General features: G+C 41.8%; 1 protein-coding gene across 4 annotated transcripts in view; it reads left to right on the forward strand.

The window, feature by feature from the left end:
• Nucleotides 1-24442, forward strand: part of dock4b (dedicator of cytokinesis 4b) — a 129633-nt gene that overhangs the window by 32470 nt on the left and 72721 nt on the right. For all 4 annotated transcript variants that reach the window (XM_086202281.1, XM_086202282.1, XM_086202283.1 and 1 more), the window contains exons 2-8: nt 5722-5805; nt 7704-7744; nt 8668-8723; nt 8819-8915; nt 9535-9683; nt 12603-12687; nt 20178-20329. In XM_086202281.1, coding sequence (XP_086058407.1) covers nt 5722-5805; nt 7704-7744; nt 8668-8723; nt 8819-8915; nt 9535-9683; nt 12603-12687; nt 20178-20329 — 664 coding nt within the window. The remainder of the gene's footprint in view (nt 1-5721; nt 5806-7703; nt 7745-8667; nt 8724-8818; nt 8916-9534; nt 9684-12602; nt 12688-20177; nt 20330-24442) is intronic.

Genomic DNA, 24442 nt, shown 5'->3' on the forward strand with positions numbered 1-24442 from the left:
CTCTCTTACACAAATTGACCTGCACACTTATCAACCCATTATTGTCTTCAAATTTTATTGTCCTTTGATCAGATAAGATAGACTTTCTTGATCCCACTTTAGGGAAATTCACTTGTTAGGGTAGCATAGTCGAGAGATGCAGACAAGTGAGAGGAGGTTGACAAGTGGCACAAATCATGTAAAAAAGAGAAAAAATAGACAACGTAAATATAAAAATAGACAATATAAATATATATAAAGACAGAAATAGAAAGAACTAGGAAACTAAAAAAAACGATGCACAATATATACAAACAAGTGGTTAAATATGAATAAATATGAATGAGTGCGGATATGGCACAGGAGAGCAGAATCGCACAAGCAGTAAGACTGGGTAAAGAACAACTGGCTATGGAGTGGAGTGTGACAGGCGTGAGCACATCACCTTTAAGAGATTGTAGTTTTGTACAGTATGATGGCTGCTGGGATAAAGAACCTGCAGTAGAGTTCTTCTTACACTCTGGGTGCGGCCGTATGTTATTAAAGGAGCTGCCTAAAGCCCCCAATCTCTCATGAAGTGGGTGAAGGGGATTGTCCATGGTGGATGTCAGTTTGGCTAACATCCTCCTCTAACCAGCCTCCTCAGCGGACCTCTCTGTAATCCAGCTTGTCCCCCGTGACACACGCCCAACATTGGCTGTATCACCGTCTTGAACCCTTTCATTGAGATTGAGGCATTTTATTATATTGTTGCTTCTCTGTGTCTTTGTTTGAATTATAACTTTGCTATTACAGACGTTAGTTCTTTTGATCTACTGCATTTCTGTAGCATTTGCCACAAATGAAAAAAAAAAAAAACTGCATTCATTTTAATCCAACAGAAAACAGGCATGGAATTGTCATTCTGACAGTTTGTGTGGTCTGTTTTGAGTGTTTTTTTTTTAGTTTTTTTTTAACAAAATGCATTCAAAAAGTGATGCATTTTGGCCGTCGTACAATGCGCGTTCCTGTCATGTACAAACTCTCAACCTGTGTGACAGGCTGAGATAACATTGGCTGTCAATGATACGGAGGCCCGAGCTGAACTTTTGTGTCAAACAGTCATTTCATGAAAGTAATAACTTTCTTCACACCTCTTCTTTGAATAGTCGTTCTCCAAGAGAAGACTAATTGATGCTAGCGAGGGCTTTGTAACGCTGCTGGGGAGGTTGCTATCTCCACAAGTATAAAAGAGGTGAAAAGGATGTGGGGGCCGGCAGTGTGTGTGTGTGTGTGTGTGTGGTGTGTGTACTTTCTTTCTGTGTGCACAACTGCTAAATTCGATCGAGTTCAAGCCCTGGATTCTCAGCACCATCGGCTTCCTCTCCCCTCCAATCCTGCTGCCAGCCGCTGCTCATTCCCCGTTTTAAATGCATGATGCCACTTGCTTCCCAGCATTCCAAGCTTGGCCACAGAAATCCCCCTTTTGCAGAGTGTAAGATACCCCCCCCCCCACACACACACACACAGGTCAGGTTATTCTATCTCCAGCTCACACTCAGGTTGTCCGATACCTCTGCTGTCATACTCATGAGCTTGTGTGTATTTGGGTCTGCAAGAGTAACTCTTGTATGCATAAACACATCCTTGTGGTCTGGATTTTCTTGGTGTACAAGATTCCTGAGTAAGCCCTTGTGTCGGCAGCCACATTCAACAACTCGCTGCCTTGGGTCCATGATGTGGTTGCAGTTGTTTGGCAATGGATGCGTTTTTCTGCACCACATGGAAAGATAAATTCCTCAAGCTTGTGATCGTGTGTGTTGAGTTGGCAAAGACACGCCATAGTTGAGCTAGTTTGGTCTCAATTGGAATGTTTTGTGGCACGAAGGACATTTTTGGTTTGGTGTAATGCAGGTCAGTCAGTGTTATACTTACTGTATTCGACATGCAAACACACGACACCCAGCAAAAGGACATGAAAAGATGTCTTATTTTGAATATTCAAAGTCACTCCCCCTCAGAGTTATCAGAACTTAATCCTCATGCAAACCTTCGGATATTTGCTTGCGTGTTTGTCTGTTTCATGATGTTCACATGTATATTCTTACACACCAATGAAATATTCATGAACCTTGCATTTGGCAGCAATGGAGACCAGTGGAGCACCACCAGTTGCTGTGTTGTTAAATTAGCATATTAATGATATAAATATTGTATAATTAACATGTGGGAGGAGATTATGTGTGTAAATCATCGTTGGATCAGTCGCAGAGAAGAAAGGGTCAGCCTAATGAGGTTAAAAAGCTCATTAACCAGGGCTTTGAGTGAAATTTGCTGTGTTATTTAGTGCGCAAAGTGGGTGAAAGCGCTGAGAAAGAAATCCTTCCCATCTTTATGCTTCTTTAGAATTCTGTCATTTAATGGTGATGCTCTATAAACCCCCTGTAAAATTAAGTCTGGCAGTGACATAAACCTGAGCTTAATCAGTGACGCTTTACCTGCCTCAATCAGCCATTGCTCTTTGAGAGAGATCAGGATTTTTTTTTGAAGGAGGAGCGCTGGTGTTGTCTCACTCTGGACATGCAGCAGTTTTTGTTCTTCTGTGGATCTTAGGTACATTAAGGAGGAAACAAACCAAACTGCATGTGGGTAACTCTCCAGGCTGGGTACGCTGACTCTTTCTGTTTTTCCTCATGAGAGGTCTTCTGAACCGTTCTTTGTCTGGCCCTTCACTGAGAACCAGTGTGCCTAGGGTCACCCTACCAGGGGCAAAATGCCCCTGACAGCATAGCTCTTTAGGGTCCTTAGGGCGCTCAAACTCCTCTGCCACCGTAAGGTGACCGTCCATGAGAAGTGAAACTTTTTTCTTCTTCTTTTAGTCGAAGCTGTTACAGCATTTCTCTTCATGACCTTCACATAAGCCATGTATTCCAAAGTGACAGTGGCTAGAGTTGTGACAGCGATGAATGCTGACATATTTAACCCCGTGAAGACTCACTGACACTCTGCATCTATGTCAGACCACCAGCTCTCCGCTCGTGAATTTCCTCTCTGAATTTTATTTTAGCTTCTGTATCTGCTCTTTCTCCCCCATTTTTTTTTGCGCATTCGTCAAACCTGATTTCCTCATCATGCTCGATATCTGTTGAGAACATCAACGTATGTACGGCTTTGCCCTTCCTGTCTCTTTGTCAATGTGTCTTATTTTGTTTCTCCATGTGTAGACCATACAGGATGCCATAATTATGTCATCCACACAAATCTGGAATTATCTGGAATTTGCCTTTTGGTGGCGTCCGTGGCAAATATATGTTACGGTATGTGACGCGTACATGTAAGATTTCTCGTTATCTTTCTTGACGTTAGTAACCACCGTTATCTTTGGAGTAATCGGGCAACCTAAGAAAAGGAGACCAAAAAAAATGTGGCAAAATAGTTAGTTCTTCTCCCTCAAGAGATCTCTCTCGGTGCATCATTCGGCACCTGTTCCAGCTCAGACAGGAAAAAAAAAAAAAAAAAAGACTTGAAACCGAATAGTCTAGATCATCGCAACTAAGAAAGTGGGGTTGAATTCCTACATTCGGGTCACCGTAGGTGTGTTAATATGCCCTGCCCCGGAAGTGAGGGCTTTCTCTGTGGGTGTATGTGTGTAATTGCAAGCGGTCAATCTTTGAATGAATTACAAAGTCAGATGTGTTCTGGTAACAAATCCCTTGCAAAAAAAAAAAAAAAAATGTTTTTGCAGCTCAGGGGATAACTAGCAGTTGGCCAAGCTTCAATATGAAATGCAGAAAGAAAGATACAGAGTTGCAGACGGCCCCAGGTGTCTTCTTCACTTCATCTGCAAACTCTGTGTCAGCATGAGAGAATGGGTGTATCGCTAATATTTCTTTTTAAAAAGCCAAAGGAACAGCGGTTTCAGCAAATTCGGCTACAAAACACGTGAAGTTTCCCGCATCGAGAGGACACATTGTAATAAATGAGCACTCATTGCAATGAATTTCATTAAAATAAATAATGTTTTTAAAGAACATTGAAGGAGCAGTTATAAAAAAATTTCAATTTGCTGCGCTTTGGCACCAAAATCGCTTTGAAGAAACTCACAGCTTTACTTTTCTGAATGTGAAATGAATTGTCTCCCCTATGTGTACATGAGCATTTACCTGTGTATCAATACAGTGGGCTGATCCCTGGTACGCCAGTAGAGCTCCGTAGGAACTAAAACATTCCAGTTGGATCACTCTCCGTTCTGCATGGCAGCAACCCTTGTTATACATTACCACTGCAAATCCCCGTGAAGCTGTCTTTTTATCTTTTTATTCCTCTGCATGTGTGACCATGTGTGACTATGTCTGTATGCCTTCTAACGCTACTGTTTGAATGGGCTACTTGCGTAGCTCTAATGTGCGGACATTTTTGACAGTGTGCTGGGTATGTGTGTCTGCGTACGGATCTGTCAGCGTTCCAGTTTTCATCGCGGTTCTTCTGCGAACGCCAGAGCACTGTGGTTGACATATAAGTGGGTTTTAAGTGTGTGGGTTAATTCATTGTGTGAGTGTGAGTGTGAGAGAGAGAGAGAGAGAGAAGAGAGAGAGAGACAGCAGGACATGGCTCTGTTTAAAAAGCCGACTGAACAGCTATGAAGTGATGATAGCTGTTAAACTCCAAGTGCAATGTAGAGTTCAACTTTAATGGTCCCTTAGCAACATGTCTCCTCATTGTTTCAGTTATTTTGATATGATTTAGGACAGGTCATTAAAAAAAAATCCGTTTTTCAGATAGGTGCGTAGGTGTAAGGTTTAAAAAAAAAAAGGAGCGACAATAGGCCCTCATTAGATACGAACAATGGAAGTGAGGGTGTTTCTCCTGCGTGTGTGCTTCTGTGCCACTACAGCTGTGGGTCAGGTTGTCCATCTGTCCCTTTCTCATTTATGCAATATTTCAGGAAGGCCTAGAGGGAATTTCTTCCTTGTCGCACAAATATCCACTAGGAATAATGGATAGAATGAAAACATTTCAGTGGTCAAAGGTCAGAGGCATACACAGTTTATTAGCTATATTACTAGAGTAGGAAAACATTAACTTTATGTCCAATGGGGGCTGGAGCTTATCTCAGCTGACTCTAGGCGAGAGGCGGGGTACACCCTGGACACGTTGCCAGTCCGTCGCAGGCCATTGTATTTAGATGAATAGATATGTGTAAATTCTAATGTGTGACATATGTTCAAATTCATCCACTTCTGCTGCTCATGTTTAGATTTCACCTCAGAAAAACTAGACATTTGTCTAGTGTGCAACTTCCTGTTTCCAATATGTGGAGCTTTTTAGGATTTTTTTTTTCCACTTATATTCACATATCTCACAACTGATTTTGTCTTGTATTTAACAATATTGTCTCTATCTATCTATCTATCTTACATACACATAGTATGTAAGGCCTCATGTAAGATTGCTGTAACTCAGTGTTTTTGTTTTTTTTGTGGTTTGTTGTATCTGAAATATAACTGTTTAGAGGAATATTGCATAAGATTTTGGTGGATTTTGGTACTGACAGAGATTCTATTATCTTCTGTTTTAGTTCTCCCACGCAGATTATTGATTCGCGCCTCTTCGTTGTTTATTTATGCCGCCATTACATCAGCATTTGTTATTCTTTGATTGCTCAGCTCATCTTGGAATGATTTTATAACTCTGCATAAACAAACCGTACCTTAAATAAACTCATGTGGGCGTGCTTCTTTTTTTTTTTTTTTTTTGTCCCAGTACTCGCCAGTTTCCGAGGGACCGTCCAGCATGGCCTCCCACTGGAAATTGGTGACACAGTCCAGATCCTGGAGAAATGTGAAGGTACAGTGTGCACATACACGCACGCAGATAAACACATCTCTTATGTGCACACTCTCTGTAGAGACAAATGTGAGACAGAATAAGGAAGGAAAGCAATTTGTTTTGCTGGAATGATGAAGAGAAAACATGCTCCCTTTTGTGCATGTAAGCAGAAACGGACATATTGTTTGACGCACGCTCCCTTGCACAATGGTATTTCCCCTTTTCATTAAGCTCACAAATGAAGTGGATTCATATTATTATGCATGTAACACATACTTGACACTTACCTGGCAACAAACAAGACATGGGCAAGGATGTGTGTTTGTACGGAAATACCGCTGAGGTAACATCACACCTCTCACTGACATATTTTCTCCAACAATGTTGCGGTGTGCGAAATGAGCTGCTTGATGTCCAAGATGAACGCCTGGAAATTAATATTTGCAACTGTTTCCTGCACTGCAAGTTAGCGGCTTTTCTCTCCTTCCTGCCTACACCGAATCTTTTTTTTCTCCTCTTACGCTGTCTCTTCCCTCTGCTTCATTTTCATCTTGGTTTTCTCCACAGCTCCTTTTTTTTAAAAAATTCATGATTAATCATTCTGAAACTTCGATTCTAAAATAGGTGGCTTTGACTCTTTTAAAAGGCACCATCACCAGGGACGTCACTCTTTCAAGAGATGAGATTTTGAGTTATTAGGTGGAGTAATATTTGTCCGGCATTTCTTGAACGACCGCGTACCCACTCACTGCCTTTTGGAAGACAGAAACACACAGGCATGGTGAAGAAAGCCAGCCGGCCAGAGGGATGTGATATTGCAGTAAAACACCCAGAGGAAGTAGACAATAGCACTGCCAGCGGAATGCTTGGCTCAGAAGGGAAGGACAAGCTCGAGAATGCTGCCAGTAGTGACGGGCTGCTGACAGCCACGGAGACAGGCTAATGACCCTGCCTCATGCCGATACTGTTGACGCTTTAAAACAAGCGCCTTTGGCCCATAAACACACCACCTTAAAGGTTGATTTTTACTTGACACTGGCTCTAGTAAATGTATATCGTATACATATCTATTATTGATGTGTCACCGCATAAGTAATAGATAAGTATACATTTATATTTTTAGAACTGTGCTATTGAAAAAAAAGTGACTCATCTAGGAAATGCTGAGCCCATCTTCCACCGTCCAGACAAGTTCCTCAAAAACTATTCAAGTCACAGATATTGGCAGGACACCCAGCAGTTCATTGACGAGACAATTCTACACACTTGAGCTATTTAGCTAATGCTTTAGCTGGTAGATGTACAACGGCGTCCGCAGTGTCAATTAGCAAATTGGAAAACAACACCGGCCTCCTATGTGTGTTAGTTAATACCACTGTTTGGATTTACAAAAAGCTTCGACTGTGTGGCCCCAGCCCAGATTGGAGTGTAATGGTGTGAAAAGCATTCTCTCCTCTCAGCACCTGCCCTGCTTCTACATGTGCGTACATGTCAGAGGTTTCTCTGCTGCATTTTACCCGCGGTCACGGCAGACCCCATTTTAAAACACATTCAGGAGTTGGCACAACAACAGAAACATTAAAGGCCCTTGAACATTAACTGGAGATGTTCAATACTGAATTGCAGAGAAGCACACATGCCTTATTTCTCCCGGGATTACCTTCCACTATTAGCGATCAACGGCGAAAAAGCTGTTTGGCGCTGGTTAAAAGCGAGAGAGCGCTACCCTCAGTGTTCCCAAGATCTCTGTCCTCGGTCCTCTGATTTTTGTTGCTCTGCTACGGATTTAAGATTTTAAATTTTGTCTGCGGTCTTCACGTTTGTTTTGTCCTTTTGAATTGTGAACTGGTTTTTAATTATTCTGTATAAAGGTGTGATGTTCCAGTGACGTACTAAAGATGAACATGTCTCTCCAGGTTGGTACCGAGGATTTATCCTGAAGAATCCAAATGTTAAGGTCAGTGTATGTGTCCGTGTTTTGAATCGTTTTAAATACATTTTTAGGCTCAGTCAATCCTTATACCCTTCCGACTTTTGACGTTTGACAGTAAGTCAAGTGACAGAGCGTCAATGTTTAAAATTCTCCCCAGGCCTGTAGTTGTTAGCCGCAGCCATCAATTTTACACAGCAAGATGACGCCCACCATTCACAGATTTCATCAGCTGTACTTTTATCAGGATCAGAATATTTTATTCAGCTAGCTGGTCCAACTCTACTCTCGGGGTCTACATGAAGAGCTTTTTGAAGAGGTGGACTGGGTTGTCTGGCCGTGATCCAAACTCAATCTATAGAAAAGAAGGAGAAGATATATGAATAATTGCAGTCGTCACGTGGACTAGTCCAGTTCATGGTGGTTTTTTTCCTGTCTTATTTGAAACGTACGCCCGATAAAAGGAGAATGCTTTCACGCAGCCACCATGAATTGGTCGGTGTGAAAACAAACCACATCAAGGTGGAAATGTTCCAAGTTCAACTCACCAACCGATTTGAATCAGAATCTTAAAACTAAAGGTGTGAAAACACCCCGTTACTGAATGGAACCGTCGCTATTTTTCCTCAGGACACCTGCGCCTCTTCTGGTTTGACGATACCAAATGTCCTCTGTGTTGGCCACTTGTAGTTAGGTGCTAGTTAGGTGTGTTCAGAGTCTCTGTTTTTTGACTCTTATCTTCAGATACTGAACCATAAGTTTTGCTTTGATCTCTGGGAGTCAATCGGAGCAACTTGCCGTCTATTAGCCTCAAATCAAATACAAACACACTTCTTTTTTCTTTTTTTTTTACTTTTAAAACCCTTTGCTCCTTACTTTTGTCTCTTGTTCACTCTCCTCCTTCCGCGAGTAGGGAGCTATTTATTAACCTGTTATTTCTATGTCTATAGGGAATTTTCCCATCTAGCTACATCCACCTAAAGAATGCCCACGTCAAGAATAAAGGGTAAGTAACGTGTCTCTCCTTTTTTTTGAATCCCTGAGGGAGTGTCTCTGTGCAGAATTTAGTACAGTTACTTTTTGCATCCTTTTGTAACCCAGACAATTTGAGACAGTCATCCCCGTTGAAGACTCTGTCATCACAGAGATGACGTCAACGCTTCGAGATTGGGGGGCCATGTGGAAACAGCTCTACGTGGTAAGATGTCACTCTTTCCATGTCTCTCAAACACACACACACATCCAAAACTACGAGGACACACACACACACACACACACATACGCACACACATGCACACATTGCTTTAAATGTCACTTCAGGAAACTGCCTACTTGGGTTTCTCATAAAGGAGATTTTATTTGACCCTGGGTAATTCAAAAGCTGCAAACACTCAAGCTGTTTCTCACACGTTCATTAGTCTGGATTTATTGTGTTTGTGGCCTATTAAGCCATCTCGGGTGCTGATTAAATTGAGCTGATGAATACTTACAGATCAAAGTGCATACATTTTGGCGAAAAGCAGCAGGACTCTGAGGCTAATTTGCACAAATCCACTTTAAGTCCTTCTGTCTGCTTCTCTCCACGGGTCGCCCTCTTCCTATCAGCTTCGATTTGGTGCTCAAAATTTGGATTCTGTCACCTTTTAACTAGCATGTACCCAACTCATCTCAATACTTTTTATCAGTCCATCTCTTTCCCACTGTCATCCTCATTCGGTCCTCACATCCTGTCAGTCCCCTTTTATTCAATGCCTTTGACATGAATTCTAATTTTTTCCTCCCCCTCCATCCCACCCCACTATTTCCTTCTTCTACAGAAGAACGAGGGGGATTTGTTCCACCGGCTTTGGCATGTGATGAATGAAATCTTGGACCTGAGGAGGCAGGTGTTGGTGGGCCACCTCACCCATGACCGCATGAGGGATGTTAAACAGCACATCACAGCCAGATTGGACTGGGGCAACGAGTGAGTGAAAGAAAGGCAGATTTCCATTTAGAACTGGCTTCAGGGGTATGCATGTTTTACTGTTCCAACCCAAAGGACCGTATTTCCGTTTTGATGTTTGTTTCTACTCTCATACTACCGCCAACTTTGCAAGTACACCTTTACGGTTTTCAAGCCGTTGGAATCTATTCATGTTTCATGACTACAAAAATCAATTTCAATGAGTCAAGCTTTGGTCGACAGCGGCAATCAATCACGGCGAACATGCAGTCATATTTCAAAGCAGTTATAATTTCATTGTCATTCAGTTTCCGTTGCTGTCAAGTTTCCTATAACAACTGAGTATAGGCTTACCATCAGGGAATTATTTCTGTCTCATGCTTTTTTTGGAGTTAAGTCTGGACATTCAGATTTTCCCTTTGATCCAGACCAAAAATCGAAGGTGCTAATTCTCCTCCAAAAACAAATTCCAGACTGTTGTCGGACCAAACAAGCGAAGCGTGCACGGTCCTCTCGAAAGGTCAGGACTCCCTCAAGTTAAGCATGCTTCGATTCAGTTTTTGCGAGAGCTTTATCTGACTTTATGCAGAACTAATACAGAAAGCTAATCAAAATGCGTTGAATTGTGGGTCGAAATGTGGATGCTGCAGTTGGAGAGAAGTGAAGCAGAGGATATGCGCGAGCTCTGCAAGACAGAAGAGAGGCTGCAGCATGACCGCTAATCACTCTAAAACGATTCCGATTACCAATGAAATTACTTTGAAGTTTGAAGCTGTTCAATACACCAGTCTTGAATTATCCCAATCCCTTCTTTCCAGTTGATCTTTTTGCTGTTTAAATCACGTACAGTAATGGAACAGGATAATGAAATTTATTAAAGCAATCACAACATGGCGTAGTTTTCAGACAACCCGTGCGTTCACGCACCATTTAAAAGAGTACGTTACCCACTGATCTGCAGCAAAGGTCTTGAAACGCCCTTCAATTCAGAATGATGCTAAACTGTGGCATTTCTATTTTGGCTTATTACTGCCTTACATTAGACAGTTTCTATTGCAGGAACCTTTTCAGGAACATTTTTAGCAAAAAAAACAAAAAAAATGGCCATCCCTGTGTATTTGGACAAAACGTCACCGCCCTTGGGATAGAATTTTCCAGTTAGCACACTATTGAGTTTGCAAGATGCAGTGTTTCCTATTGGACAATGACAACTCTGGCGAACGTCAACTTCGTGACGCGAAACATGCGCTGCACTTTGTGTCACAAGGACCAGGGGTTGACAATTCTTAACACATTTACTGATGCTTGAAAAACAGGTCTTCTGGAGTTCTGTGATTCTCTTTTCACCTCTGAATAACAAATTAGCATCTATTGACATTCATATTAAACAGCAACAGCTACAACAATTTTATTATTTATCAGCTCTGTGCTTTAATGTTTAAAGATGCGGTGGAACTATGACAAAGACTTTAGAGTTTGTAGAAAAGTTTCTGGAAGAGTCCAAAAAAGTTTAGTTTTCTTCAATTGATAAATGCTACCCTTTTTTCATCGCCTACCTCTAAAGTCTGAAATACAGCACCAAGAAATCATTCCTCATTCCTGCTCACTGCTGTTTAGCAACATTGGGACAAAAAAAATGGTTCCTGTTGTTTTTGTGATTGAAAAAAATTGCTTAAGATTGTAGCTGCCAGGAAAGAAGGCCTGATTGTTACTGCATACGCGTTAGTTAATGAGCTATATTCAAATCTGGAAATCCATTCTTATTGTCTTGTAAAATCTTGGTTCACATTAAAAGTCTCAGGTTCAATAAATATTGAAGCAAACAAAACCGCGCTGGGAAAATTAACGTCTCACATTCCTATTTTTGGAAACCCAGAAAATCGCGTTGAACTCGACGGAACAAATTGCGGTTGAATGCTTCCAGAGAGTTTCCCTCGACCTTTGACCTAACCCTTTTCAGTTCATCCTTTAGTTGGAGTGAACGTCTGTGCCAAATTTGAATAAATTCTTTCAAGGTATTCCTGAGATACTGGGATGGACGGACATCCTGCAGTGTCTTATTGCTTCTTTTCACACCTTCTCTTGCTTGCCCTCTCCATGCTCCTTTGTGTTTTGTTGTGGCCTGCTGTCCTGCATCCTCTCACATAGCGACAGCTCTCTCCAACCGTCTCTCTTGTCTCCGTGCCATCAAGAGTTAGATAAAGTAAAATCTCACAACTTCTTTCATTCTGTCCGTCCCCTTCACTCTTCTGCATTTCTTCTCTGCTGGCTGTCCTCAGACACACACACACACACACACACACACACACACACACACACACACACACACACACACACACACACACACACACACACACACACACACACTCTCTTATTGAGGAGACGGGTGGAAAGATAGAACCTCGCTGGAGGTTTTTTGTAATGTTGACCGGGCATGTCTCTTTTATTGCTGACAAGGACACACAGTCTACCTTGTTATTTTGGTCCATTGAGAGAGAGGAAGACAGGAAAAGTACGGAGACATAGGATATGAGAAAGGATTGTGGGTGGACACATATAACAATGCAGAGGAATAGAGGATGTGATAAGAGGGAGGGGAGAAGAGATGGAAGGAAGCAATGGGACAATAACAGATAAAGAGAACAGTAGGCATAACAGGAGGCTAAAAGTAGAGGTTTTTTTTCTTCATATATTCCTCAGAGGAGATGACAATCTGTCAGGTTTATTTAGATGACTGACAGGGTTGGTGTGCTATCAGTTGCTTGTGTGTAAATGCAACTCTGAGTGTGTGTGTGTGTGTGTGTGTTAGGCTAAACATTCAGTCCCTTTGTTGTTAACTCTCAATTTAGTAAATCTTGACTGCTTCACTTAAAAGAGAGAAGGAATCTGTGAATGAGCATCTTTGTCATATCACTTTCTCTCTGCGTGTTTGTGTTTTAGACAACTGGGTTTGGACCTGGTTCCGAGACAAGAGTTCAGCATGGTGGACCCAGATGAGATCAGTGTCACAGAGCTTTACAGACTGGTGAGTGGGGTTGCAATTCTCTCTCTCTCTCTCGCTCTCTCTCTCTCCCCCCCCCCCATATATATATATATATGTGTGTGTGTGTGTGTGTGTGTGTGTGTATGTATATATGTGTGTGTGTATATGTATATATGTATGTGTGTGTGTGTATATGTATATGTGTGTATATATGTGTGTATGTATGTATATATATATATTTATATATAATCAGTATGTATGCATAGATAATGCTCCAAAAAACCTTTTTTTTTTTTTTTTTTACATATTATTCAGGTGCATCATTTAGCCAAAGGATGGTTTACCATGTTTGTTTTTCTCACAAGGTGTGAGGCTTTCAAATGGCTGATGTAGTGGGAAGCTACAGGGAAATAAAGGGACTGATTTTGGTTCCACAAACATAAAGAATATCAGACAGCGTCACCATCGGATCTTTCTGATAGCTGAACAGGTTCAAATGAGATATTGATGCAAGATCTTGCCGCAGTTGCCACTGAGCTCATTTGGTGGTCAGAAAAATAATCGATTCAATTCAATTAATTAAGAAAAAAAAAAATTTAGAAAATTGACCCTTGAACCCATGCATGTACTTTGCCTGTAAATGGAGATCTTTGATTAACCAGCGGAGTGTAGCTCTACTGTATGCCTTTGCTGGGTCTAGCCAGCCTGAAATTAAAAGAAGATTTCAACATCAAAAATGTACCGTCTAAATTGAGATATGTGATGAATTCAGATTGACTAAACTCCACTGCAGGTTCTTTACATTTGCGCTCAGAACCTAATTGACAATTAAAAAAGGAAATATGCAAGAGGGCAATTGTATACCCTAAAAGTATAAATTCTTCCTACATGTCTAGAATGCTGCAGGGATGACATGTTTTGATGATTGATGGTTTAACCCAGAAGTTAGCAGTGCCATGGGCTTAATCAGTCCAAAGCAAATGGAGTTTTTACATTGTGACCTTTGGTCATTTTAAGCATTTTATTTTCTTTTTTTCAATAATTATAATCAAGAAATCAAAGCCACTCAATGGACCAGTGGCATCTGTTATATTTAGTATTCATTCAAAGAGTGAAATTGTAAGAAAAAAAAACCTGAGTACTGTGGGTGTTAATTTAACCCTTCTCCATACGGCTCATTCTTTTCTTCCTTTCCCAACTATTTGCACGCTACCTCTCTTTCCCCTTTCCTCCAAGCACCAACTGCTGTTACCATAGCAACCATTTCTCTGCCCTGGTACAGTGCAGGGAGAATTGCGTCTCCCCCCCCCCCCTCTTCCTCTCTCTCTCTCTCTCTCTCTCAGTGTGATGGCTCTCCCCTCACAGGGGTAATTGAAGCGCTTAATCCATCTGTTTCTTTTTTGTTAGTCAAAACAAAAGCAGGCATAGCAGGAGGAAATCTTAATGCACCTCCATTAAATGCCATGCAAAATGAGCAATTTCCACAATACTGGGAGGGAGATAGAGCCAGGCAATCACTGCTGCCATCCGTGTAGAAACACGCAGACAATTGCTCACACACAGCCATAAGACACCACCACATCAAATGACATCAATATTTCCAGTCAGATCTTTGTTTATGAGAGCAGCGTCTTTGTTTCTATCGCGCACTGTGCCGCTGTAGAGTGGATTAATTAAATTGAGATGGGGATCACGTGTGTGCGCGCGCGCGTGTGTGTGTGTGTGTGTGTGTGTGTGTGTGCGTGCGCGCACTGAAAAGGCTGAGGGATGTTATTGTGGGGAAATGTAGCCAAACCACCACATAGAATTATGTGATATCTGGTCATGTGAAAAAGACAGAATATTAAGATGGATAAAGGGGAGAAAGGTAGGGAAGACGGTCAGTGTTCATTAACCTGTCAAGAAATATGCAACTGCTTATTTTAGAAATGCAATTTGTGATAATATGGTCCAAAATCCCTTTGTTTGTCCCCAAATTAGCAACTATTTCAGTACGGTTTCATTTTCAAATTGGCTTTTATGGCTGAGGAATTAGTTTGAAGTAAATGGGTTAGCATTGTTAAACACCTGGTTCCCTCGTCTCAAAATTGATGGGATTTATTGAATGGTAGTACACAAGCTGAATCAATTTTGATGTTTGTTCAACCAGAACAATTTTGTCAGTAAATACCACGTTTAAATTTCAAAGAATCTATGTCCCTTAAAAGTTGCCAAACAAGACTCCGGAGGTTGTTGTAAAAAAAACCACAAAAAAAAAAAAAAAACAACCAGTGAAGTTTATTGTGTTGACATTTGAGTCGTGTTCATTGTGCAGTAGCGTCACGTTAATTTTGCATCGCCAAGGATTGCATTTATACATGTGAAATCAGAAAGACTGCGTTCATTTTTGAAGGTGACCTTACTGACTAAGGCTCATAATTTTGTTTGCCAAAAAGCGTATTTCATAACAGTAATCTAAAAATCCAATGTAAAAGTCCCACTGACTTTTGATTGAGGGAACCCATGGTGATGATAACCTCCAGGTTCACAGCAAAATGTCTTCACCCCTTGAGGCTCTTATTTCATATAAATATCAGATTAAATCATTTTGTGTCGCATGAAACATAGATTATAGTGATGAACATGCCAAAGTCTGCAGTTTTCTTTGTGAAGAAATGATGCACTAAGGTGTCAAGTGGCTGTCTTTAAAGCAAAGCAGCAGTTAAGCCCTTTTCCCACTGGCCAAACAAATCTACTCACATCGGACTTTTCTTCAGTCCCGGGTCAAATAACCCTTTTGTACATAGAGGTATTTATCAGCTCCAACTCTTATGAGAATCGATGGGAACACAAAACATGGGTGAACGCTGTAATTTGCGGCATCTTCTGGGCTTCCAAACTCTCTCTCTCTCTCACACACACACACACACACGCACGAAGAGCAGCCTGAGCCATCAACGATATATATGGCAATGAAATCTCCACTGATAGCGTTCGTGTTTTTGTTATCTCGGCCCAAAAAAAATGTACTAGACTGCTTTCAAGCAGTGGCGCTCTCTAAATATGTTGCGTCCGTGTGGAGTTAACACGCTTTTACTGCAGCTACCTAAGATTGCGTCCCTTCCGATGTGCTTTTGACACCGTCACTGTGTAGTCATGCATGTGGTCGCTGTGTCCTTGATGTGGAACATGACTTACCAGAAAAAAAAAACCCCCCTGAAAGGCAGCTCCTAGACTTCTTGCAGTGGGGTTTACCCTGGTTTGAAAAATCATCAAGTATGCAGGTGTGTGCAGTGGGAAAGGGGTGTTCTAAATGTCATATTACGGCTGTGAATACACTAATGTGTAAAAAGACACTGATGTCAAAGTACTGTGTTGAGAGAAAACGGGCAGAGGAGAATAAAGTGATGTCAGCCCGGGTACTGCGGACAGGCCGTCAAGGCCAGTGTGACCACAGGCCAGAGCATTTTTAGGGGCGTGGCCTTAAATGCTCCTGTGACTCTTTCCCTGATAGAAGTTTTAAATCAAGCTCAAGCTTTCTGTAGTGGAAAGTCAGCTCTAGATGTCCCGTTTCTCCTTGCAGACTTCAGTTAGATATCACAGATCAGACAGAAGTCTCTAGCTCAAGTCTGGTGCTGGGCAAGCGGTAGTAGAGTTTCCTTTGTGACTTCAGGGTGTCTCTAAATTGATACTCGCTGTATTTAAGATCATACCCTCTCATCTCTTGCTTCCTCCTTGGTGTCCCTCCCTAAACCTTAAAAGGGTGACGTATAAGAGGAGGCTTTGGCAGGGATATACTGTACAACCCCTGGAAGTTTCTCTGTAAACTCTGTTGAAGCTCCCTCACGCTGTTCAGGAAAAGATTACAGAACGGACAATTATCAGACACTGGTTCAACACACAGGCTGTCTTTGTTGTCCTCTTCTTGTTGGCTTATTCCTATCCAGCAGGTTTAATGACACACTGAAGAAACCCCGTCATGAAATTCGATAGCGTACGGTAAATCAGGTCAGCCATTCAGAACCAAACTAGGAGCTCAGGTCGGTTGCGCAGATAAATACTGACTTGAGTTAAAAAAAAAAAAAAGAAAAAAAAGAAAACACCAGCACTGTTTTGTTTGTTGATTAACTCCCAATGTATTGTCTTCTGGGATCTCAGGGCAGAGCAGTCAGGACAAAACAACACATTCATCATTTTGGCAGATGTTGCAGTTGCGCTATAATATTCTGGCCTGCTTATTCTGTGAGGACGATGTTATGTTTGGTTTTTCTATCACTGATTTTTCCTTTCCAAGCAGTTATGGATTCGAGTCCCTCAAGGTATACATTGTTTCCTTCCAATTTCATCACAGCAGGATGAGCAACTTTATCAGCTTTTTTTTCTCTTCTTTTTTTCTTACATACTATAAATTTTTAATGTTTTGCCCCTATCACAACAACATTGTGATGATGAATGTGCTCAAGATGAGCAATTCTTCTAAAAACTTGGTGGATTTAAGGACTTCAGTGCCTTGACATAAATAAAATGAATCCCTTGGGGCACGGCTACATGTCTAGCTGCACCCAAGAGAATGGTGTTGTTTTCAATATGAAGTACCAGTACAAGGATGCTTTACCTTGAAGGTAAAAAGTTTTTTTTGCCAATTTAAAAGTGACACTTCACCAAAATAGTGTATTTTGCCGTTCAAGTAAACACAAGAAGGTCTCTTTTGCTCACAAAACTGCATCACTTCTTTCTGACTCCACAGTGTTGGAAGAGCCAGCCACATATATTTAGCTTAAAGCTAAGCTAACAGCGTCCCACAGCCACTAACTACTAAAAAAAACAGCAAAACTATCCAAACACGGTTTAGGTGAAGGTCAGATGTAGGGGCACCAGAAACCTCCCCGTTACAGCTGGATGCACTTTCATTTGTGTTCATGCCTGTTACTTTTTACATGAAATAATCCTTTAAAGTGATCTGAGCCAATCATGGTTGGTATTTTATGCCCAGTACTGTTTTTCAGGCTGCTTATTATCAGCATACCAAGATAAACAATGTATTCCGGCAGACTTGATGTATTCAAGTATCATCACAATTTGAAGGAAAAAAGAGCGCAAAATTACGATTAAAATCAAACAACTAAAGGATTTCTGATTACTGTGGTCACATTCCGTCATCTCTCCGATTTTTACAACAGAAAACATCCTATGAAACTTTTAAGACAAAGACGAAACTGTCTCTATTACATCTTTTCTATTAGCAAAGATGATTTTGGCAAGTTCATTTTTGCATGTTATGCAAACAGTATTGTAGTGCGATCATATTATTGTTGTGCTGCACTACCTCTCTTAACTTTCTTGGCCCTTATCCTGCCCTAAGCCCCCCCCCCCCCCCCCCCCCATCTCTATACATCCTACTGCACAAGTGAATGTGGAAGACAATCTGGCAGTGGCTCTGCCAGCCATCTGGTACTGTGTGTGTGTGTTTGTGTGTGTGTGTGTGTGTGTGTGTGTGTGTGTGTGTGTGTGTGTGTGTGTGTCCTTGTATTTTTGGATGTTGACAGCAGAATAGCATGAACCAGAGCTGTAATGTGGTGCAGGTGTTGATGTGTATGGTATTTGCAATGCCACACTGAGCAGCTATAAAGTAGACATTTTTGTTCATCTAGTAATAGAAAACATCACTTATAGCGGATGTTATTATTGACGTTGCATATATTCAAGTGGAAAGATACTGAACCCCAAAATTGCTCTTGATGACCAGCCCTGCAACGGACAGGTGACCTGTCCAGACTGTATTCCGCCTCTTGCCAAATGTTAGCTGGGATAGGCTCCAGCCCCCCCATGGTCCCTAACGGATAAGTGGTAAAGAAAATGGACAGACAGACAGACAGACAGACTACTTTATTATGACGGATGGATATTCAAGTGTTACTCTGTATAGCATTGTGTGTCTATAACATTTGTGTGGCAGTTAATTATTCCACATGAATTTTCTATTTGTCTTAATATTCGTTGTCATTGTCTTCCTCGTCTTCCGCTTATCCGGTTGCGGGGCAAGGAAGCCCAGACTGTCCCCAGCCTCTTCTCCCAGCTTTTACGGGGGAATCCCGAGGCGTTCCCAGCCAGGCAAGAGATATAATCCCTCCAGCGTGTCCTGGGTCGGCCCAGAGGCCTCCTCTTGGTTGGACATGCCTGGAAAACCTCCCGAGGAAGGCGTCCAGGAGGCATCCTCACCAGATGCCTGAACCACCTCAACTGACTCCTCTTGACATGGAGGAGCAGCGGCTCTACTCTGAGTCCCTCCCGAATGACCGAGCTTCTCATCTTATCTCTAAGGGAGAGCCCCCTAAGCCCCCTCTTTACCACAACGGACTGGATCAGGACCCGTGTCACTGTGGATGCTGCCCCAATCCGCCTGTCAATCTCCCGCTCCATCCTACCCTCACTCATGAACAAGACCCTGAGATACTTAAACTCCTCCAACTGAGGCAGGACCCCCTCCTCCCAACCTGGACTGGGCAGGCCACCTTTTTCCCGGCTGAGGACCATGGCCTCAGACTTGGAGGTGCTGATTCTCATCCCAGCCGCTTCACATTTGGCTGTGAACTGTCCCAGCTAGAGCCGGAGGTCATGGCCTAATGGAGCTAAGAGGACCACGTCAACTGCAAAATGCAGGGACGACATCCTCCCGCCACCAAACTCGACCCCCTCCACCACCCGGCTGTGCCTAGAAATTCTGTCCACTAAAGTTATGAACAGAAACGGTGACAAAGGGCAGCCTTGGCGGAGTCCAACCCTCAGTGGGAACAAGTCTGACTTACTGCCAGCAACTGCTCTCACTCCTCTGGTAGAAAGACTGAACAGCCCTTTGTAAGGGGCCATCCACCCCATACTACTGTACTTGTCTAATGTTAAGCAGCCAAATGAAAGGAATGCAGATCACACTATTTGTTCATGTCAAGACGGTGATTAGCCTACATAAAGATACAGGTTTAAATGAAGAAGATAGCATACTGGGGGCTTCTATGCATGCTTTTATATTGAATGAGGCAATATTAAATGCCACATTATTCTTGCCAAGTGAACTGGCAACATACATTTTCTTTCTTTCTTTTTTTTCATTCGAGCAAGATAAGCTTCCCCTCTGGCCAGTCTGTGATACTACTCATGAAATCAACTATCTACAGCACACAATCTATTACAAATCCTTTTTTTTGTCCTTAAATATATACGCAAATGAACTGCAACGCTCCTCCCACCAGTGAAATATCTCAGAGGGATATCACTTATCTCTAAGCAGGAAACTAATCACTAAATACGGCAGCACTTGAATGCGATTGGGTGGTATTAAACAAGATGTAACACATGCCACCACCCCCAAGCATTAACTGTATTTAATCCTACATTGCAGAATCACACAGGATTTACAGTTTATGGATTTCATGTGGTTTTTTTTTTTTAACATTGACAATTCCAGTTTTTAAACCTAGTTTTCATCATTTTTTTTAATCATTTCTCTCCTCTCCTCTCCTCTCCTCTCCTCTCCTCTCCTCTCCTCTCCTCTCCAGATGGAGCATCGGCATCGAAAGAAAGAGACGGCCGTTCCTGCTAGCACCCATCATTTGTTTGTCCACGTGAAGAGTCTGATGAGTGCCAATCTGGGGGAGGAGCTCGAGGTCTTTTTCCACATTTATGACGGACGGGAGAACCGACCACTTAGGTAGAGGGTTTAGAGGAAAAAAATTACCCATCAACATTTTAAGAAATAATATTGACGAATGGATGTAGTGAGGTTTAACTGTGATGTTTCTGACTATTTTTTTGGGGGGGATTGTGGAAAGGGCCTAATTTATATACATGATTATTAATTGAATTGTTCAAGTGTTCTTGAACTAATGAAATGTGCCAGTGCCGTCCATATAAAAAAAGGCTGCGTCGTGCTTGCACAAATAAAACACGCACATCCACGTGCTTCTGATGGGGCGTCGGTCAATGACTGAGTTTTTCACAAAGCAACAAAGTGGCATTTCATCACACAAACAAATGGAGTCTTCAAGCAAATAAGAGGCTTGAAAAATACGATTACCAATATAAGCCATGCTTTGGTTTAACGCTCCACAGGGTCACATCAGAGGAACAACGGTGACATTGATGGGAGTGTCTTGTTATTTTATGCAGTGTACAGTAACTGTGTTTAACAGGTTACTGGCAGAAATACGTATGACAGCACAACTTTGGATGACCAAAGTTTCTTCAAGTGGAGGATGGGAGTTCTTCTGCGGTTTCTGTTTTTATCCGAGAAAAAAAAAAATCGTATTCACACACAGAACATACCAGTGGAAGCTCTTTCAATGAGTAAATTCACATAACTTTCATTTTGTTTGGTAAATCAGCTCGTGATTTTTGTTTTTTTTTTGGAACAAATACAACAATTGGTTTTCAAGCATAAAAGGAGGCAGAGGTTCAACCACTGTGTCTTTGTCATACCAAATTTCTGTATGTGTTGCGATTGGATCAGTTGTCTTCGAAGAAAAACCCGGTGATGGCACCTCGCCAACATTCTCTCTCACTGTCTGGTCACACACATAAACACAGACACACATTTACGCAAGCTGTCTGGCAGAGAGCCATGGCAATGCTTCCCTCTGTGCTGACACTGTCTGTGTGTCAGAGACCAGATGGGGGTCCGACCCGTTGTCTCAGTATCGTGCCAACACCACCAGCCCCTGTGCACCACGGCAGCTCCTTTTGTGTTCAAAACAGGCTCCTTGTCTGTCTCCTTGGAAATGAACTGCAGCGTAATGTGCCATGCTCGCACGCACGCACACACTGCCACTCACACACACAACCATGCCCTGCTTTTTGACTTGTAGCTTTTAAGCATTTCAAGAGAAGTTCGGCATTTTTAACATTTTGTATGAGCCGTAAGAGTTTGGTTTGAAAAGAGGGATGTGTTTATATTCTCCCTCTCGTTCCACTCTTGTTTTACAGAGGTGAACTTGTCTGCCTTTACGTGAAGACATCTTTCCACTTGGCTTCTAAGGATAGACTTGGGGAAGTGTCAGCCAGCAGTGGCAGTTAATTCAACCAGTATTTTATATGCCAGTCCCTATCTATCCTACCCCTTCCCTCCTCCCCCTAGTCTGGTGCGCACACGGCCACTAATGCAATCATTGATATCAAGAGAGAGAAGCGAGTGCCATGGGGACCCGGAGGGGAGGGAAACCGACCATTCATGCCATGTTAATGTGAGCAATGATAGGGGGAGATAAGGTCCCCCTGGGGAAAACTGGTCCTCTTAGCTCGGGTGATCAACACACTGCAGCTGTGTGGAAGAAGAGTTGACAGAAGGGGAGGGTGTGAACACTTGTCCGTGTGTGTGTGTGTGTGTGTGTGTGTGCGCGCAGGGGTGGTTTAATTGGCAATTGGGGTTTCAACAACGGCGTGCTAATTAGAGTTGAGGAAAGTTTATGCAAAGCCTCATGTCTAATGTGTAGGAATCCATCTTCACACGACTGGGTAAATGGTGCGGAAAGTTACAGATAGCAACTGATGATGAACAACCAATATGGATGGCAAAAGGAACATTTTACAGCCGAAAAAAATCTGTCTATTAAAGTATATACAAATTATTGTTATAATTGATATTCTAAAGCTTAATTCCTTCAATCATGGGAGCCCACCACCCTGCATTCATAACATATATACTCCTGTGTATAATGACAATAAAGCTTCTTATCTTAGCTTAACTTTTACACGATAACATTCTCTCAATAGCAAAGTATACAACAGGAGTTTTTAATCGTGCGCAACTTATTGTAAGGCACCCTACTCCACTTTAGCTACATGCAGCGTGAAGTCAAATTCTATAGGATCTGTTGGCAAAAAATCTGCTCTTGTGTTCGTACTTTTGGCTGCTAGCTGTGCCAGTAACTTGACTCATTGTCAGGCGCTGCTACATTACAAGGTTTTCTCTCTGCTTATCGGTGGACTGTGAAAGTCACCTAACTGGATTAGCCCTCAGCTCACCAGCTAGGAGGAGAAGGGCTCAGCACGATGCCTTCGCTGCCTTGCTTTGAAAGGGAGTGCGAGATAGAGAGGGAGAACATAGTACAATAAGAATGGAAAAAAAACAACAATATAGTTTCCTCCTCTCTGTTTTTTGCTTGTCCTGCACTTTATTTCCCTTTGTACAAAGGGAGGTATGGGCTATTAAAGGCTAGAGGTTGTTTTTTTTTTTAAGGCAGTTCATTCATCTCAGGGAAGCAATTTCATATTTTAAGTTATATTACAGAGTATATTAGGGTTGCAACGAAATAGTCAACTCATGAAACAATACCAAACATGAAAAAAGGGCTCACGAAACAAAATGCACGCCACACGAAATAAAGATTAAAGAAAATCAGAAATGCAAAAATCAAATATTCTTTATTTTCTTCCTTATTAAGTAGACATACAAGTTATTGCTGCGTCAGTGCAAAATAAAATACTATTTGTTTTGAAAAAAAAACAACCAGAAACATTTGTATTTTTCCCTTACAATGCAAATACAAACATAACATTTCAATTGAAAAAGTGCTCGGTTGTTGTAAACAATGAGGACAACTACATTCTTGAATGAAAAGGAAAACAAATATTAAATAATCCTCAGGGCTGCAGTCGAATCTTGATCTAGAAACGTCTGACCTCAGGGAACTGGAATATTTAGCCTTCACAATGGTGTTTATCCTTCTATCAAGCTAGCAGCGCTCGCCGCAGTGTACGGTGTTGTGTACCGACGTAGTTTGCACACGGTTTTTGTTTTACCCACAATCGTCTCACCGTTGCCTTGTCTTTTACATGGGAAGCCAAAATAAGTCCACACAACCGATTTGTAGGATGAAATGAGCGTCCGCGCCTCGTCTTCCTCCATTTTGAAATAATTGTTTCACTTCTTCTTCTGTGGTGTTGTTACAGTGTTCTTCTTCTTCTACGAATGTGTGTATAAAGTAGGCGAAAAAAAAAAAGCATCCGTGTTAGCGGTGCGCGGCGCCGCTTCGCATTAGTTTCTTTTTTTTCCTTGACTTTTTTTTATTTTGTGCGTCTTTGAATTTTTCTTCGTCATTTTTTTATTTTGCAAAATTTCGCAACACCCCTCGAGTATATGCGAACCACCCCATGTGTGATTCAGTGTTCTTGAAACTGAAACCCACATCTTTTTTCCAAATTTCTCATTGCCAGTATTATTCTTAACCACATGGCGATGGCTGCCTCTGTCAGCACATTTTGCCCAGACAGAAATAACCGCCACAACTGTCAGATTCATTTTAGTAAATCTATCACTGACATTAATTGACAATACGCAAAGCATCCCATCATATATTGGATGTATTGCCAGGAACTTTGGTGTGTATAAGAGTAATAACTTCATTTGTCCCACTTGGTTATCCAACATCATCATTAGATCAATATTTTGCTCTGGTAAATCTGATTTACATGATGAGATAATCCTCACAAACGAACGCCCCTTTTCTTATTTTTGAAGCAGAAATGCATCGTAAGAACCACAAAGCTAATGTCATGCTATTAACGAACTACCGAAAGACGCATGGCTTCTAACCTCACCACAGCTAGCTTTGCGCTTCTTCTGTTTTCGGCGCGATAGGGTTTGATGTTGCTGTGGATCTGTAATCTCATTTAGCATCACCCGTGTGAGCAACCACAGTTTTTAAAGTGCACGGTAAAATGCTTCAAAATGGGCTGTATTTTACGTTTCACATTTTATGCTGTCGAAAAACAAAACATGAGAAACATTAAGCTGGTGTGAACCACAGCTACTCTGTTTACTCCTCCC

This window comes from Aulostomus chinensis, chromosome 4 (assembly GCF_037954235.1).
Source record: "Aulostomus chinensis isolate RoL2024-O1b breed Wild chromosome 4, RoL_Achi_v1.0, whole genome shotgun sequence".
NCBI lineage: Eukaryota > Metazoa > Chordata > Actinopteri > Syngnathiformes > Aulostomidae > Aulostomus > Aulostomus chinensis.